This window comes from Dreissena polymorpha, chromosome 12 (assembly GCF_020536995.1).
Source record: "Dreissena polymorpha isolate Duluth1 chromosome 12, UMN_Dpol_1.0, whole genome shotgun sequence".
Lineage (NCBI taxonomy): Eukaryota > Metazoa > Mollusca > Bivalvia > Myida > Dreissenidae > Dreissena > Dreissena polymorpha.
This window is the reverse complement of record NC_068366.1, coordinates 64,773,266-64,793,462: the sequence shown is the minus strand read 5'-3', so window position 1 is coordinate 64,793,462 and position 20,197 is coordinate 64,773,266. Positions and strand designations below refer to the sequence as shown.

At 35.8% G+C, this 20,197-nt stretch overlaps 1 protein-coding gene across 2 annotated transcripts in view; it reads right to left on the bottom strand.

Annotated features, from left to right (window-relative positions):
* Window positions 1-1,013: 1,013 nt before the first annotated feature.
* The window catches only part of LOC127852936 (serine/threonine-protein kinase ULK3-like), a 34,815-nt gene continuing 15,631 nt past the window's right edge, over window positions 1,014-20,197 (bottom strand). Inside the window, exons 2-14 of one of the 2 annotated variants that reach the window (XM_052387016.1) lie at window positions 19,819-19,959; window positions 16,966-17,086; window positions 16,228-16,332; window positions 14,960-15,103; window positions 14,386-14,468; window positions 12,457-12,612; window positions 11,179-11,284; window positions 9,924-9,964; window positions 9,497-9,608; window positions 9,083-9,150; window positions 7,628-7,703; window positions 3,243-3,404; window positions 1,014-2,279 (exon numbers count right to left, since the gene is read on the bottom strand). In XM_052387016.1, coding sequence (XP_052242976.1) covers window positions 2,260-2,279; window positions 3,243-3,404; window positions 7,628-7,703; window positions 9,083-9,150; window positions 9,497-9,608; window positions 9,924-9,964; window positions 11,179-11,284; window positions 12,457-12,612; window positions 14,386-14,468; window positions 14,960-15,103; window positions 16,228-16,332; window positions 16,966-17,086; window positions 19,819-19,959 — 1,335 coding nt within the window. In that variant the 3' untranslated portion in view covers window positions 1,014-2,259. The remainder of the gene's footprint in view (window positions 2,280-3,242; window positions 3,405-7,627; window positions 7,704-9,082; window positions 9,151-9,496; window positions 9,609-9,923; window positions 9,965-11,178; window positions 11,285-12,456; window positions 12,613-14,385; window positions 14,469-14,959; window positions 15,104-16,227; window positions 16,333-16,965; window positions 17,087-19,818; window positions 19,960-20,197) is intronic. The other variant, XM_052387017.1, reaches the window with a different exon arrangement.

Below are 20,197 nucleotides of genomic sequence, written 5' to 3'. Positions count from 1 at the left end.
ACCTTCATGTCAAGTTTCAAGACTCTAGGTCCAAGCATACCAAAGTTATAACAACTTTAACATTTTTTATATTGAAGGTCACAGTGACCTTGACCTTCAAATGAATGACCTTGAAATGACCAGTGGTCATCTGTTAATCCTGGCCAACCTTCATGTCAAGTTTGAAGACTCTAGGTCCAAGCATACCAAAGTTATACCATGAAATAAGAACTTTAACATTTTCGAGCACGCCGCCACCCCGCCCGCCCGCCCGCCCCCCGCCCGCCCGACAACATCAATCTATAAGCCGAGATTTTTTCGAAAAAAATCCGGCTAAAAAATACAAAATATTGAATTTTCAAATTCAAACATCGGTTTACATATTTGTCAAGTTTTAGCCCCCAAGCAGCAATTGTTTTTATTTAATTATACATAACAAAGTAATTTGCTTAAAAGGACCATAATTCTGGTTATGTCAACACATCCAAACAAAATATGAAAGCTCATTAATTCACATGCAAGTTGATATGCTTGCAAAGTTTCATTCCTGTAGCAGAAAAACTCTTCAAGTAACAAGCAACAGAAAAAATGGAACAGGTGGATAACTGCAAATCTTTATAACCCCTCCTTCTACAATTGGGGGACATCAATATTACAATATTACAACTAGTGAATTGACCCAAGAAACTAGAAATACAATGCCAAGCTAGGTCATCATCAAGCTTGCATCATAAATGGTCGACGCAAATTAATTTCATGAACCAAATATGGCCTGTTTGACACAACGCTTCAAGACTGCAGGCAAAATCTCAATGTAATAAACAGGATTTTTTTTTAATTTGTTGAAAACCACATTAATAACACAACAAAGTTTTGGGACACACACACAGACACATACAATGACAGACAGGCCAAAAACAATATACCTCCGATCTTTCGATCCAATTTGATGCATAGTAAATAGACTATACGTGTAAACCCTGTTGCTAAGTAGACAAAAAAAATAGTATTAACAATTAACTAATGAAAATACACAATATTATATTTTTAATCTCATTTTACAACAATTTGTGAAATTTAAAGGTGAAATATATTTTTTCAGGCTGAGATAAGATTTGAAACTTGTATTGTTTTCCAGCAGTTTTACAGAGTTGTATATGTTCTTTAGCTAAATGAAGTCAGCTAACTTTTTTTGTTATTCTAAAAACAAGATGTGTTTGTGAAACACAATGTCCCCCTATATGATGTTTGACCTTGAAAGATGACCTTGACCTTGTGAAGGATGACCTTGACCTTGACCTTTCACCACTCAAAATGTGCAGCTCCATGAGATACACATGCATGCCAAATATCAAGTTGCTAACTTCAATATTGCAAAAGTATTCATAAAATAAGTGATTTGGGCCACATATATTTGACCTTTGACCTTGAAGGATGACCTTGACCTTTCACCACTCAAAATGTGCAGCTCCATGTGATGCACGTGCATGCCAAATATCAAGTTGCTATCTTCAATATTGCAAAAGTATTCATAAAATGAGCGATTTTGGCCACATATATTTGACCTCTGACCTTGAAGGATGACCTTGACCTTTCACCACTCAAAACGTGCAGCTCTATGAGATACACATGCATGCCAAATATCAAGTTGCTATCTTAAATATTGCAAAAGTATTCATAAAATGAGCGATTTTGGCCACATATATTTGACCTCTGACCTTGAAGGATGACCTTGACCTTGAACTTTCACCACTCAAAATGTGCAGCTTCATGAGATACACATGCATGCCAAATATGAAGTTGCTATCTTCAATATAACAAAAGTTATTGCAAAATGTTAAAGTTGGCGCAAACAGACCAACAGACCAACAGACAGACCAACAGACCAACAGACAGGGCAAAAACAATATGTCCCCCACTACTATAGTGGGGGACATAAAAACATGTCATATACTGTTTTGTTAGAATCCGCATAATTGTTTTCACTTGTATCAGTTAATGGATTGTTCATTGTAACCTGAACAATGTGTGTTCGTACAAAACAAATTGTTGTGCACACACTGTACAGTACCCTGTTAGTGTATACATTCACAACACAGTCCAAGTCTGTACATCAAAACAGATCTGTAGAAAGTATAATACTGATTGCAACGTGGAAGCTGGTGTTTTTGAGATATCATGGCCCCCTGACACAAAAATAATCTGTTAAACGGTAGATTATTGGAACATTCTAAGTTACACTCAACCCTGAGGCTGCAGGAACCTGTCAATGGCACATGTTCACTGTATGTGACACCATTCTGAAATCAATAAAAACACTCTATATTCACCACAGGGACATACTGATACAGATGTTTGACGCTCAAAAGTACATAAAGGACAAACTTTTCTCTCCCGGTGCATTTAAGTAAAGAAATGAATAAATTAGCTCCCCTAGTTTGCAGTAAATTTAGTGCTAAAATTAAAGCAAAACATGTATTCCATTGTAACAACATATCTGAGCCACGTATCTTTCATAATAGACACATTTTATTTTTATTCACAATATCTGTTGATAACTCTGCACTGACTCAGAAATAGAAATATGTTGAAAGACTCTTCAGCAAACTTTGCTTTTTTCTGACTAAAAAATTATTTATTTTGGCCATTATTGGCAAATATTTCCAATGCCAAGTTGTTTCATCAGTCTTGTCTTCAAATTGCAAAGTGATGTTTTGACACTGAAGTTAGATAAAGTTTTGTTATAAAGGCAGTTAACGTTTCACCTTTGAACAATTTAAATGAGGAATGTCCTTTCAGAATATTCTGTATCTATGTAGATTTATGAATAACCCTTTAAACCCTTTAAACCCTACAGTGTTTCGTAAAATAAGATCATTTTGTGCTAAAATTCCATATTTCAAGAGTAAAGGTAACTTTTCCGTGCTGAAAAAAGTCCTGTTACAACATATATTTATGAGTTCAATCATACTTTCAATGATACATTAATTAGTTGAGTCATATATTTATGAGTTTAATAATATAATTCTTAGTTCAGTAATATATATTATTAGGTCAATTGGTCACATATGAGGTCAATCTTACATAATTTACCATTATCTTATATATTTCAGCTATGTTAAGGAAATAAATGCTAAAATTCAACATTATCTCAAGAGTTTCACCATTGCAAAACTGATCAGAAAATTACAAGCTTTCATATAAATCAATATTGTGAGTTGAGACTCATTTAAGTGCATCTGTAGTTAAGTGACCTGGCCTACCTTGATTCATCATGACGCCCTCTTTCTCCTCAAGGCTGGTCTGCTGTTCCATGTTGTCGTCACACTTCTTCACGCTCAGGTATGACTTGATCCCCTCGGCCCTCGTCATCCACCGGTCCACATTCTCTCGCAGCAGGTCTTTACGTTTACCTTTCTCTTCAGCTGCACAATGGTGGAGAATACAATTCGGAACTTAACATCGACCCTTCTTTTTGGCTAAACAAGTTTGTAGGATACAGTACATAAACATAATAGGTAATTAAGAAAGTAGTAAATATCGCAGGATAATGGGCATATGCGAGGATATACTTTCAATATCACAGCCCAATTGAATGTATTTCAGTCTCACGTCATGGTATATTAAAATTACCCTATATGCAGGAATATTGAAATGGGATTAACAAAACAAACAAAACAAGAGCACCACCTAGCGGATGCAGACCGCTCATCTATTTTTCTTTTTAAAGGTGAATGGACCTATCTCAATACTTCAATCAACAAGAGGGTCTGAAAGGCCCAAAGTTGCTCACCTGAGATAACAAGATATTATTGGGACAAATAATCTGACCAAGTTTCATGAAGATTGTGGCCTCTAGAGTGTTAACAAGGTTTTACCATAGCAATATAAGGAAAAATGCCCCGCCCCCTGGCATCCATGTTTTTCAACCAACCAGCATTGTTTTTGAACTTGTCCAAGATATTATTGGGATGAATCTTCTGACCAAGTTTCATGAAGATCGGACAGTTAAAGTGGCCTCAAGAGTGTTAACAAGATTTTACTATAGCCATATAAGGAAAAATGCCCCGCCCCTTGGCAGCCATGTTTTTCAAGCAAACATAACCATTTTCAAACTCATCCAAGATATCATTGAGACCAATCTTCTGACCAAATTTCATTAAGATTGGACAATAAATGTGGCCTCTAGAGTGTTAACATGGTTTTACTAAAGCCATATATAGCCATATAAGGAAAAATGCCCCGCCCCTTGGCAGCCATGTTTTTCAAGCAAACATAACCATTTTCAAACTCATCCAAGATATCATTGAGACCAATCTTCTGACCAAATTTCATTAAGATTGGACAATAAATGTGGCCTCTAGAGTCTTAACAAGGTTTTACTAAAGCCATATATAGCCATATAAGGAAAAATGCCCCGCCCCTGGTGGCCATGTTTTTCAAGCAACCAAAAGCAATTTCGAACTCATCCAAGATATCACTGTGACAAATCTTCTGACCAAGTTTCATGATGATCGGAAAATAAATGTGACCTCTATAGTATTAACAAGGTTTTACTATAGCCATATAAGGAAAAATGCCCAGCCCCTGTGGCGGCCAAGTTTTTCAACCAACCGGCATCATTTTTTAACTCTTCCAATATATTATTGGGATGTATCTTCTGACCGAGTTTCATGAAGATCAGACTATAAATGTGGCCTCTAGAGTGTTAACATTTAGATTTTACTACAGCCATATAAGGAAAAATGCCCCGCCCCTTGGCAGCCATGTTTTTCAAGCAAATGTAACCATTTTCAAATTCATCCAAGATATCAATAAGACAAATCAATAAGAAGATCAGAAAATATGAGTGGCCTCTAGAGTGTTAACAAGGTTTCACTTAAGCCATATAAGGAAAAATGCCCCGCCCCCTGGTGGCCATGTTTTTCAACCAACGGGAATCATTTTTGAACTCATCCAAGATATTATTAGGATGAATCTTCTGACCAAGTTTCATGAAAATTGAAAAATAAATGTGGTCTCTAGAGTGTTAACAAGATTTTACTATAGCCATACATAGCTTTATAAGGAAAAATGCCCCACCCCTTGGCGGCCATGTTTTTCAAGCAAAGGATATCATTTTCGAACTCATCCAAGATATCATTGGGACAAATCTTCTGACCAAGTTTCATGAAGATCAGAAAATAAATGTGGCCTCTACAGTGTTAACAAGGTTTTACTATAGCCATATAAGGAAAAATGCCCCACCCCTGGCGGCCATGTTTTTAAACCAACTGGCATCATTTTTTAACTCTTCCAAGATATTATTGGGATGAATTTTCTGACCAAGTTTCATGAAGACCAGACAATAAATGTGGCCTCTAGAGTGAAAACAAGATTTTACTATAGCCATATAAGGAAAAATGCCCCACCCCTTGGCAGCAATGTTTTTCAAGCAAACGTAACATTTTCGAACTCATCCAAGATATCATTGAGACCATTCTTCTGACCCAATTTCATGAAGATTGGACAATAAATGTGACCTCTGAAGTGTTTACAAGGCAAATGTTGACGGCCCACAACGCATGACGGATGAGGCACCACGGACAAAAGGCGATCACAAAAGCTCACCATGAGCACATTGTGCTCAGGTGAATTAAAAAGGGGTGTGGGGTTGGTTGGGGGTGGAGATGGATGTATAGTGTAGGGCTGTGGTCATTTAAGAGATGATCTTTGAAAAATAGGGAAAAAAATGGGGAAAAAATGTGGGGGGGGGGTATTCTGAGGTGGGGCATGAGGGATGGTTTGGGAGTCCATTGTGGTATGTAAGGTAAGTGTTGTTTTGTCAAAGTATGAATTAAATCTGTTCATAAATAAATAAGTTATGGCAATTTTAGCAAAATTAATAGTTTGACCTTCAGAGTCAAGGTCATTCAAAGGTCAAGGTCAAATTCAACTTGCCAGGTACAGGTACTGTACCCTCATGATACTAAGAAAGTATTTAAAGTTTGAAAGCAAAAGTCTTGATACTTTAGAAGTAAAGTGGATCTAAACACAAAATTTAACCAAATCTTGTACAGTCCCCTCATGATAGTTAGCGAGTGTTTTATGTCTGAAAGTAATCACTTTGATACTTCAGAAGTAAAGTAGACCAAAACACAAAACTTAACCAAATTTTCAATTTTCTAACTTAGAGTATAAAGGGGCCATAATTCTGTCAAAATGCCAGTCAGAGTTACATAACTTTGCCTGCACAGTCCCCTTATGATAGTTGGTAAGTTTTGCAAGTATGAAAGCAATAGCTTTGATACTTAAGGAATAAAGTGGACCTTAACACAAAACTTAACCAAATTTTCAATTTTCTAAGTATAAAAGGGGCCATAATTCTGTCAAAAGGCCAGTCAGAGTTACATAAACTTTGCCTGCACAGTCCCCTTAAGATAGTTAGTAAGTGTTGCAAGTATGAGAGCAATAGCTTTGATACTTTAGGAATAAAGTGAACCTAAACACAAAACTTAACAAAATTTTCAATTTTCTAAGTATAAAAAGGGCACATAATTCTGTCAAAATGCCAGCCAGAGTTATCTAACTTTGCCTGCCCAGTCCGCTCATGATAGTTTGTAAGTGAGCCATGTTTGAATGCAATAGCTTTGGTACTTTATGAGAAAAGTGGACCTATACACAAAACTTAACTGGATGCCGACGCAGACGCCCACGCTCAGGTGATGACAATTGCTTTTTCTATTTTTTAAATAGATGAGCTAAAAATTGTTTTAACCAGATTGTCATTGTTATGCCGGATATTCTCCCAGTCCCTAATTATCCATGAGGCAGAGTAGGCAACTGCCTATGGGCTCTGTGACTTTTAGGGGCCCTATGAGACTGTGACTAAAGAATTTGTTTACTCACTTAATTAGCCTAATCTAATGACTTGACAAAGCCAATTATTTTACATCAACATTAAGTTTAGATTTAAGGCTTGACATTGTCTTATCGAGTGACACTGATTGCTTTCTAAACTTTTTAATGTAATAAGTATCATGCCATATTGGCATTACGGTATTTTAATGACAAGGTCACATTTTTTGTCTTCAAAGAATTGGCACTGGTAGTATATTTAACAAGAGTGACATTGACTGTGTTCTGGGTTCTAGTAGGCATTAGGTTGACTAAGGGCCTGGGTAGTGGGCCCCAAAGTTGTATTGCCTATGGGCCTCCACAGTGCTTGTGCCAGGATTGTACCCCCCCCCCCTTCATTCTAAGATGAGTTTTTGTACTCCAGATATCCTGTCAACATCTTTATACTATTGGAGTTATGCTTAACAAGAGATTTCCAAGCAATATGGTCCTCTACCGGTAAAACTCCACCATTGTCGGATTAAAAAAATATATATATTTGTTGCCAAAGCAACCAGAATTCTTGATGTAGGAACAAAATGAAATGATGTGCATAATTTCCATATTGCCATCTATCCGTGTTTCAAGTTTCATGAAAAATATTAAGAACTTTTTAAGTTATCGCAGGATCCAGAAAAGTGTGACAGACTGACTGACTGAGGCACAGAGCGCAAACCATAAGTCCCCTCCGGTTTCAATAAAAGAAAGGTAACCAAAAGGGCATAACTTCATAATACTGTATTGAAGTGAAACAGTGATAGGTAATACTCACATTTTAGAAACTGTATGGAGGTGCCAAGAGCAAGTTCGTAATGCTTCAATGCCACTTCATACTCTTCCTTTGCCTCCTAAATTGAATAGGGAATGTTAGAGATGGTTTGGTGGATATTAAGTAAGTGTTATTGCATGCAAGGCGCATGCTACACAAACACCATTAAAGAATAAAACAATTCCATATTTTATTCCTTTTTTATTTTATGCTTTTCTGTGGTGAATATGGACAAATAAGTGATTTAAAAGCAATCAATCACTGTTATTTATAATTTTCACCATTATAATGTGAAAAGACATTTTTAATTTTATATCAAGATGTTATTATGCCAGCAACATACTTCAGTTATACTCTTTTTACATGACAATAAATAGTGAATCAAGCATTGAATAAAGAAATGTATTTAGTAGATTATTGTTTCTGTGTGTACTAAACAATATAAACTGTAGAACAGACACAATGATCTAGAGTATATTTAATGGATTCCGTGGAAAATTGATTTCAATTGATCAGTGATCAGGGAAAATAATATTTTCACGAGTGGCACAACCACAAGTGAAAATATATTTTTCTATGATCACAAGTGAGTTAAAAGCAATATTCCACTGAATTCAACAAATTTGCGTTTTATTGTATGCTTTTTGCACCGTTTATTTACACTATTAAAGTTTAAATGGAGAATTTTGCTGGAATGATGACGTCATTTTGTTAAAAAAAGACTTCATTTCACAGTAAACCACCGGAAAGTATTAAATAAAAATGTTTCTGTGTTTTCAAAAATAGAGAGTTATGAATATTTAACATACTACAAGCAAAGAAGTCTAGGTTTTCAAACAGTTGACTTAAAGTGGGTATGCTCGATTTTTATATGTTTAATTGTAATTTATTGATAAAAATATGTCACAATAACACAAAATAGGCAAGAAAAATTATACATTGAAGACGAATTTCATGAATGCAGCAAAGACAAATTAGCGCCCCCAACCGATTGTGACGAAGATATTTCATACATATTTTCCTACATTAACCGAAGCATTAATGTTTTTATTAGAATGTGAGAGAGTGTTCGTGTATCGTATGAATAGATATCATTGCAGGAAATTAAAATGATCCGTAAAACTAAATTTAGATTCACATCGTACATGCATGATCTACATGCTGGCGAATTCGACTGTATTGACATAATCTATTTTTGAATTAAATATCTGGCTTATTTTGCATTTTTCGACACATGTTCTTCTTAACTTTTAGTTTACTTTATATTGACATTTATGTATAATAAGTTTTTTAAACATTTTATATAAATTTATAAATATTTGACAAAAAAGTGCATACACACTTTAAGAATGGGGATTTCACACAGAGAATTTTGGAATTTCTATCAGATCACTTTAAATTGTGATATTTTACAAAGAAAATAATCAAGTTTCTGACCAGAATATAATAAGCATTTACCTCAATTACTGCAGCATTAGTGAGTTTAATAGCTGCCTGCATTTCATCACAACCAGCAAAAAGATCAACTGTAATAACAAGAGAAAACCATTCTCAAGAAACTGGCCCAATAAACGATTGTTACAAAGATATCCAGCTTAGTACTAGCATGTTAGCCAGACTTTAAAAAAATCTGATATGCAAAAAAAGAACAAATCTTGTACAATTTTTTTTTTAATATCATCTATTTTAACCCCGATTGATTTTCTATGATAACTAATATTTCACTGGTCATAGTGAATTTCCTTCCGTTTGTTAACTTGAAAGTTTTCTGGGAAAACTTGAAAGTTAAGGAAAATTGCATCATATTCATTTTTGGGGGAGGAGGGGCCGATTTGTAACCCATGCTTAAGAAGAAAAAGAAGCTGTGCATACACATTTCTTCCTCTCTGTTCTTGGAGTCTGAGCGTCTCACAGAAGACCCAAGCTCCCTTACTGGCTTCAACAGGGCCTTGATCTCTGCAGCCCTGTCCATGTACTCCTGAACCTGGAACACAGAGAACATTTGGGTCTTGATCTGGGAGACTGCTGGGCTTAATGCATGTAAGTAAAGTGTTGTCCCAGATTAGAGACTTCCTTTAAAGGAAATATACCATAAAAGAGGAAAATGTCATCCCTGATTAGCCTGTGTGGCTTTTTGGTGTAAGACATAAGCCTTTTTGCAGTAAGAACCAATAGAAAGTGTTTACTTTTTATTGTATTATTATACATTTGAACATGTTTTCCTGCACAGTCATTAACACAAAATTGGAAAGAAACACTACTTTCAAACTTAGCTTAAGAGCAAAATATAATGCTTTACCCTTTTCCGTAAGACTTCTTTCTTGGAACTGTCCCTTTCAACTGAAATTGGGTCAAGAGGAATAAGTTAAAATACGTTATTTATAATGACCTGGTGACCTACTTTTCAGACGCTGTAACCCACATACAACTGGGCCTAGATATGGTCAAGATTAACATTCCAATTTAGGTTCATCAAGAATGAGTCATAAATGAGGTATTTGGAGTTGTAAAAATGTTTGGCTTTATTTTTGTCAGTTGATCTGGTTTTGGGAGGCATGTGAGAGAGATTCAAACTCAGCCCACCTATTGGCAAGATAATCATTCTGAAAAATTTTCATGAACATTGAGTAACAAAACAATGGCCTCTAATGCGAAAACAAGGTAAAAGTTGATGAAAAACGAGCCAAGACACCTAACACCTGACAATGGATTAATAACAATTACTTCATCTTGACACAAAAAATGCTTTTGCAAGTATCATGATGATTGAGCCAAACTTTCGACTTCAAGATTGTTCAAAAAAACTTAAATACATCAATATCAGGAAGAATGCCCTGTGTCCTGGTGATCGCATTCTTCAACAGACTGGAACTCGATCAAGATATCATAAAAACAAATGATTTAAGCAAGTACATGTAGGATGATGATTGGGCAAAAGTGTGACTTCAATAGTCAAAACACAGCTTAATTATAGCTATATAAGGAAAACTGCAATGCCTAACCCGAACAGTTCTTTCCATGAATTATGTCAGAAATAATTTGTTGATGTGTGGGCAAAAAATGTAAATTATAGGGTGTTCACAAGCTATTTCTTTAATATGGCCTCAATTAATCCTATTTCAAACTCAGCCTAGATATAAAAGGGAACAAAAGATGTGTTTGTCATAAACACAATGCCCCCTATTGTGTCGCTTTGAAGCAATTGACCTTGACCTTTCACCTCTCAAAATGTGCAGCCCCATGAGATACATATGCATGCCAAATATCAAGTTGCTAGCTTCAATTTTTAAAAGTTATCGCAAAACTTTAACCAAGGTTAAAGTTTTGGGACAGAATGACAGACAGACAGGCCAAAAACAATATACCCCCGATCGTTCGATCCGGGGGCATAAAAATGTTATTTATAACAAATAAATTAAATGTGGCCTTTCGAATGTGAACAAGGTAAATTATGATGACTCAAGACACACAATGTACAAAAGAGGATCACAAAAGTTCACAAAGAGCACGCTGTGCTCAGGTGAGCTATAAACCACCGGATAAGCCTTCCTTACATTTTATGGCAGGGAGGAAATACTCCACTGCCTCACAGTAATGTTTCACAGCAGCGGGGTATTCTCCCTTGCCATCAAGGATCACAGCTTGCTTCACCAAGGATGTCTACAAAACACAGTATGAACTCATTGTTTTCATGTTACTAATACCAGTCATGGCAATTAAAAAAGGCAACACCAGTCACATGGGAATGCACTGAAACCAGGTTTTCCTAATTAATGTACTTAAATTTAACAAATTGTGCAATCCAAGGCTTTGTTTTAGTGTTTTTTTAAATGGTAATTGGGCATTTATTTTCCTAGATTTAGAAAGTGCCATTTAAAGGTGGTGTTAATATTGAAGAAAACAAACTAATGGCATGTAATTTCAGTGCAATACCTCCATCCAAACTCAAGTTATTTAGATTGAAAACAGTTTTTCTGTTTAAAGTTACAGAGAAGTTAGCCTTGATCCAACTGGTTCCAGGTGCAATCCAACTGGTTCCACATGCAATTCAAAGCTAGTTCTGATAATAAAATGCAAAATTTAAGAAAATACCTGAATAAAAAGCTATTGAGTGGTCCCATTTATATATTTTTGTAAAAACAATGCCCTTAATTTTGACCAACCTTGTCCCAGATGAAATTTCTATCTAGGTAATCATATATACTTCCTACACACACAATATCAGCACGATATCTCCATTGCAACTTAAGACGTTGACCTGAAACTATATTTTATATTTTAGTAACATTGACCTTGACCTTATCTGACTGGCCCTAAATAAACTAGGTACTAGGTCTGCATATGAACAACGTTTACACACAATTTCAGAACAATACCTCTATCTAAGCTTAAGTAATTGACTTGAACCTTTTATGCAACATTTTTTTTTACCTTGAACTGTTGCCAGATGCAATACCAGACTATCTATGTCTGCATGTTAGGTACATACATACAACATTTCATTGCAATACCTGTAAGAAAACTGAAGATATTAAGCTTATGCCATTTTTCTATTTAAGAAACAGTGACCTTGAACTTTATTATGTCTCCAACCTAGGTAACCATGCCAGCTTGATTTATTCAAAGTTTTATCAATATTGGTCCATGAAAACTTAAGTTTAGACCGTAAAACAATACTTTCATGCCACCCACCAAGCCACAATAACGAAATATAATAACCAGAATTTTAAACTTGGTATAACACCTGGTTGAAAACTTCCTAGATGGAGAACAGCTGTTACATACAGCTTTTTTTAGCTCATACATCAACGTCGTCAGCAGCGGTAACTTACAGCTTTTTCCAGACATCCAGGTGAAGGGGAATGCTCGAGGTCAAGGAATGGATGCTCAAAGAACTCCCTGAACGGCAGCCTCTTTTCTGGGTCTCGTACCAGCAGCCCTAGCAGCAAGTCCCGACAGTGGTCCGACATATCCACACCATACGGAAGCTTAACATATGCACATTAGTCTTAGGATACATGTTGGTGTCAAATATGAACACCCTATTTATAAATGATACTATATGTATGCAAAGTCACAGTAAACTTGGTTAAGTACAAAATATTCAATGACGTCATTTCGCAGTAAACAGTGAAAATTATCGATAATTTTCACTGATAATTTTCACTGTTTGAAACAGTGAAATTATCAGTTTTAATTCACTGATATTTCTCTATAAACCACCGGAAAGCATAATATACAATGCAATTATACATGTTTCAGGCTGACATCATCAGTTTTTGGACATTATTACAGAAATAAACAATATAGAGTTGTTGAAATACACAGGCGCAAATAATCATTACCTCTATTACAGTTGAAATACCATGATGTCTGTTATTTAGCTTGTTCTAAATATTTGACATGTTTACAGAAATAAAATGACATGTGTTAAAACTAATATACATTTGTTTCAATAAGTATCCAAACTTTTGAAAGAGTGTTAATGATCCTCACCATCAACATTATTTATTATTATTAATTAAGATAATCATCATTCAGGGGTGTCAATAAGCCAAAATCTAAAATCCTAAAAATAAGCCTATCATTTTGGGACCAGAGCAAAAAAGGGTTAATAATTCATGTAACTTTGTTTACTATTGTATATAACTTTGTAAACAATATGTCAAAGTAAAATAATTTGTGTTTAAGATGACATTTTGTGACAATAATCTTAAAATTACAGAAAAAAATCCTCTGATTTACATCAATATCAAAATTGATCCTTAAGGGCCAAAATCCTGATTTCAGGAATAATCCTGAACTTTGACGCCTCTGATCATTGTCAAGAATCGTTCTTGTATTTTGATAGGTTACATGATAAATATTATCTGTCTAATAATCTCCAAGTCTTTTTAATTAAATTTGTACTTCAGATTTTTTACACACACAAAAGGATAGAACAAATATTTTGAGAGTAAAACGTCTTTAAATCAGGATGCACCAGGATGACAATAATTCTCGAGTTATACAAGTTACAATTTATCCAGGTTTCCATACTGAGAAGTGATAAATATTAACTAAAATGTTAAACTTCAAAGAAATAATTTATAGTTGCAACATTAATCATAGGACAATATGTAATGATATTAAGGTTATTTCAAGTTCGCAATTACCAGTAATCAATTTATTTCCAATTGACACAAGTTAAAAAGCATCCTCATAATCCATTTTGCAGGTTTCTAAGATGTACCGCTGTCAGTCAGTCTCTACAATGCACAGAGATGTGATAAACCACCTTGAGTAATGCCGAGTAAAGTTCTATATCATTCCATATTAGGGACTGGCACATGTCCTTCAGTTATCCATGCTCAACTTTTATTGGGTAATTTCACATATTTGCAAAAAAATTGACTTTATGATTTGTGCCTTGTTACTGTTGGCTTACAAGTTATCAATGCTTGAGTCATATATAAGTTTTACTCTAAATTAAAACTGCACCTGTGACAACATCATCTAAGGTCATGCGAAAATGGGTGATATGCAATATGCTGTCAGCATAGATCAAAATCAGGCCGCAGATCCACGAAGCCTGGTCAGGATATACATGTACCCTGTCCACTAACAATGCAACAATACCATATGTTGATTTATAGTTCACAGGGTAGCTCTTAACCTGACTTCATGAATGCTGCTCTGGAGGAATCCTGGGCACATATGGCATAAGGTCCTTTTTTCGCATGATTGGGAACATATCACTAAACAGTTGAAGGAGTCCATACCTCGATAGGTGTGGTGTCCCAAATTTTATCCTCCAGCTCTCGGAATGACTTGGAAGCGTACGGAGCTCTGCCAAACAGGCATTCTACAACAGCAACAGTACACCTGAGGTGATTAATGGACTGAACAAAATTCACCAGTATGAATTGAAGGCGTTTTGTGTTATATTGGATGTTTAAGCGAATAGCAAAAGGCATATATATATATATATATATATATATATATATATATATATATATATATATATATATATATATATATATATATATATATATATTATTTCAGTTTGGGGATACAATAATATATAATAATTTGTTCTGAATTTGGACAGTGTTTAATAATAACTCACATGATTTTCAAATCAGTGTGTGGTAGAATATTATTCAAAAGATATCTTTTTGTACAACTCATACTGGGTTCACTTGTAAAAACTATAAATTATCATAATATCAACCATTATCATCAGCAGCAGCAGCCTTAAAACCAACACACCACCAATAACAACATCCTCAACATCATAATTACCTGCATGGCCATGACAACACAGACATTAGCCATTGGGGAAAAACCACATACCATACAAAATGACCCCAATCGACCACAAGTCGACGCGTGCATCATACTTCCCCCTGCAGATGATCTCAGGGGCCATGTACAGGGGGCTGCCCCTCAAGGCATGGAGCTGATCTCCACTGTAGAGGTGCTTGGCAAATCCAAAATCTGCAAAAAGGTGATTTAGTTTAAACCTATTTATTTTAGCTTGATTGCATCGAAAGCCTGAGACTTATATAAATGCTCTCGAGTCCGTTTCCTAGGCCTAGAACCAGTACTTGCCTGGTGTCTTTGGGGAAGATCTAAAGAACGCTCCCACAGTGGGGAGCGAACCCGTGACATCCCGGCCGCTAGGCGGACACCATATCCATTACACCAATGATCACCAATCAGGTGATTTACATTCATTCTTATATTTTAAAAAGCAATCATTACTAATTAAAGTGAAATTCCATTCTGAAATACAAGTGAGTGGTACAACTTTGATACAAGACATGGCAGAAGACCACAGACCTGCCAGGCATAGCCAATAAACATGTCAAAAGGCCTAGGAGAAAATGCAAAATCCTTAACTTAATGTCTGATGAATTTTCATATTCGTACACATAGTATATGTATTGCAGACTCAATAAAGAGTGGTAACATTTACAACTGTCTTTATTTATTGCCTTCTGTAGGACAGCCCGGTCCATAAATTTTGAAGGAGTTTTCCTTGTTTGTGATGCGTCAAGATTTTAACAATACATAATTTTTCATTTTTTGTTTTTAAAATACATGTATACTTATGAAAAGATGATAAACAAGCAAATTCGTTGAATTGATATCCCCCGCCAATATGCTTCTCGACACAAAAGTTTTTTTGACGGATGGACAACGCCCTTTGACCTCAATGTGTGACCTTGACCTTAGCCCCTAGGATTATGGGTGTTGAATGTGAAGCACCCCCATATGATTGAGAACAACTATGGCAAGTTTCATGGCTCTGGCTCATGTGTTAATGGAGATAAAGCTGTAAGCTTATATAAAAAGCTTTTTTTCAAGATACAAATGGCCATAAGTCCGTTATTAACAGATGGTGTACAATGCCATTTGGCGTGCTTCATCCTGTTATCCATATATATACTCATACCAAGTTTCAATGAAATCTGCCTAAGCACTTCCAAGATATAGCTCCGGACGGACGAACGGAGAGACGGACAGACGATGCCAAAACAATATTCCTCCGCCTATGGCGGGGGATTAAAATGATATTATTACTACCATACTCAGAAATGACCACACCGGCAACTTACCGGCAATTTTGAGGACAGGTTCTTGTGAAGATGTACAGAGGATATTCTGAGGTTTGAGATCCATGTGTGCAACATTGTTATCATGAAGAAACTTCATGGCTGAAACTAGAAGAGTCAAACAGAGACCCAGGTGAGCCACATTGCTTACCTGAAAACAACTTCTTTGTTCTCATGCAAAGCATATCCCTGTAATGAGATATACCTATCAATATTTTAAGTTTTAATGGATTATGATGGTTTCAATTTGTGAAAACATAAGGAATGTTACATATAAGACAGGAATTGTTCAGCTGTTTTATGGTTAAATTTGATTTTAACTACTAACTTTACATTAACATTGAAGGTTAAGAGATAGGCATTGCACTCCACACGTTGTTGGCTATGATTGTTTAAATTTGTCACAAGTAACTTTGAAATAAATCAATACATGACAAGTATATGGCTGAGACAGGAATTTTTGGCTGGATAGAAGGACGCACAGACGGGCATTTCTACTGCTATATGCAACCTTCTTCATAGGGGGGGGGGGGGGGGGGGGGGGGGGGTGCATACAAATATGTGTATGAGGAAACAAGTGAAAAGTTGGCTTATTAATAGTCATTAAGGTAAAGTCTGATCGTGATATGAGGTTTATTTTAAGCTATGATGGCATATTGTGCTGTTAAGCAAAAGATTTGATTTGCACGTTTGGAAGAGGAACCCTCCAAGAAACACTTCCAAGCATATGTTGTATTTTACCAATGTGGCGAAGGAATTTCCTGACAGTGTACTCTGGCAGTGTTCGTTTCTTGCGAAGGAAAAGAGACAGATCACCTCCAGCGCAGAACTCCATAATCAGGTAGATATAGGTGTCATCCCACTATAAAATATTTTTATACATTGCAGATCCACTTTTCTCAGAAAGTATCAATGCTATTGCATTCAAACTTGGTACACTTACTAACTATCATGAGGGGACTGGGAAGGCAAAGTAAGATAACTCTGGTGTGCATTTTGACAGAGTTATGTGCCCTTTTTATACTTAGAAAATTGAAAATTTGGTTAAGTTTTGTGTTCAGGTCCACTTTATTTCTAAAGTGTTTTCATACTTGCAACACTTACTAACTATCTTAAGGGGACTGTGCTGACAAAGTTATATAACTCTGACTGGCATTTTGACAGAATTATGGGCCCTTTATGCTTAGAAATTGAAAATTTGATTAAGTTTTGTGTTTTGGTCCACTATACTCCTAAAGTATCATAAATATTGCTTTCATACTTGGAAAACTCACAAACTATCATAAGGGGACAGTACAGGACAAGTTGCATAACTCTGGTTGTCATTTTAAAGGAATTATGGCCCTTTTTTGATTCAGTTACTTTGAATATATGGTTAAATTTTGTGTTTAGATTCACTTTACTTCTAAAGTATCAAGGCTATTGCTTTCAAACTTCAAATACTTTCATGCTGTCATGAGGGTACTGTACCTGGCAAGTTGAATTTTATCTTGACCTTTGAATGACCTTGACTATCAAGGTAAAATTATTGAATTTTGCTAAAATTGCCATAACTTCTTTATTCATGATTAGATTTGATTGATACTTTAACATAACAACTCTTACCTGACATACCACAATAGACTCCACCCAAACCATCCCCCATTTGTAAAGATCATCTAATAAATGACTACACCCTCACACTATACCCCCCACCCCCAATTTTTTTTTTGAAACATGGTAAAAAAAAACAAATGTATATTTTTTTTAAATACCACCCAAGAATACCACCCCCCCCCCCCAAAAAAAAAAAAAAAATACATTTTGTGTTTGCATTTTTTTCTTATTTTTGGAAGATAATGTAATAAATGACCACACACCCACACTATACACCCCTCTCCACCCCACCCCTCCCTCCTTTGTGATTTAAGTATTCAGATAGGTCCCTTCACCTTTAAAAGAAAAATAGATGAGCGATCTGCACCTGCAAGGCGATGCTCTTGTTTTTATTATTATTATAGAATGATACAATAAAATGACGCAAGTGTTAACTCAAGCTTTGTCACGGACGCGACGAATACCCCCACATGCCGCATTGACACAGAATGTTTTGCATGTTGTCTTCACAAAAAAACAGCCGACAACATGCTCAATGTTTAAAACGCACTAAGTGACCTAATGACCTAGTTTTTGACCCGGCATGGCCCATTTTCGAACTTGACCTACACATCATCTAGAAACAACTTCTGACCAAGTATGGTGAAGATCGGATGAAAACTACTTGAATTAGAGAGCGGACATCATGATGAATGTTAAATAACGCACTAAGTGACCCCGTGACCTAGTTTTTGGCTCAGCATGGCCCATATTCAAACTTGGCGTAGAGATCAGAAAACTTCTCACAAGATTGGTAAAGATATTGGATGAAAACTACTTGAATTAGAGAGCAGACAACATGCTGAATGTTTAAAACGCACTAAATGACCCAATTACCTAGCTTTTGATAAGGCATAACCCATATTCAAACTTGATCTATACATCATCTAGATACAGATTCTGACCAAGTTTGGTGAAGATCGGATGAAAACTACTTGAATTAGAGAGCGGACACCATGCTCAATGTTTAAAACGCACTAAATGAACCCGTGACCTAGTTTTTTACCTGCCATGACCCATGTTCGAACTTGGCCTAGACATCATCTAGATACAACTTATGACCAAGTTTGGTGAAGCTCAGATGAAATCTACTTTAATTATAGAGCGGACACCATGCTCAATGTTTAAAACGCACTAAGTGACCCCGTGACCTAGTTTATGAGCTTCCATGACCCATGTTCAAACTTGGCGTAGACATCATCTAGATACAACTTCTGACCAAGTTTGGTGAAGCTCGGATGAAAACTACTTTTATTAGAGAGCGGACACCATGCTCAATGTTTAAAACGCAAAAAGTGACCCCGTGACCTAGTTTTTGACCTGCCATGACCCATGTTCAAACTTGGCCTAGACATCATCTAGATACAACTTCTGACCAAGTTTGGTGAAGCTCGGATGAAAACTTCTTTAATTAGAGAGCGGACACCATGCTCAATGATTAAAACGCACTAATAAACCTAGTTTTTGACCCGGCATGACCCATATTTGAACTTGACCTAGACATCATCTAGATACAACATCTGACCAAGTTTGGTGAAGATCGGATGAAAACAACTTTAATTAGAGAGCGGACACTTAATGCGGACCGACAGACAGACCGACAGACAAGCTCACTCCTATATACCCCCCTAAACTTCGTTTGTGGGGGTATAATAAATGCAATAGACCAGAAGTCAAAAAACTTGGTTTCATATGGCAAAAGAACATAAACGAACAAATTTTGTATCTAAATATATATACATTATATCTACATGTAAGAATGCGTATGAATCTATGTTTGCTATTTTATACAATGTCTGAATTGTTTCAATCCAATTGCAAATATCATTATTCAATCAATGCAAACAAGTTCAATCTAAATATATATTTTATTTCTGGTTTTCTTCTACATAATATTGCATGATGAGATAAGCCTGTTCAAAGACTGACTACAATTTAAGTTAATGCCAGAACAGATACCTGGAAGTCTTTAAGCTCTACTATATTGTCATGCTTCAGCTTCTTCAACAAAGCTATTTCCGTTAGAAGGTTTTCTGTTGAAGCCTTGTTGAGACTGCTTTTCAAAACACATTTTATGGCAGATACTTCCCTTGTTCCTTTCTACAAGTAAACAAACCAGAAATGTGTCATAGACACTGATGCCCTTACAACATGTTTGAAAAATCTAGTATTCATTCAACAATAAAGAAAAAGACACAGGGCCATAGTTCAGCCAAACTGGTCACATTAACTTTAACTTCATTTATTATCATCTACTCATTATGGTCAACTATCTGTGAATGTTTGAGCAAAATTCAACCCGTTGTTTAAGAGGAGTTAAAAATGGAAAAGTGTGTAA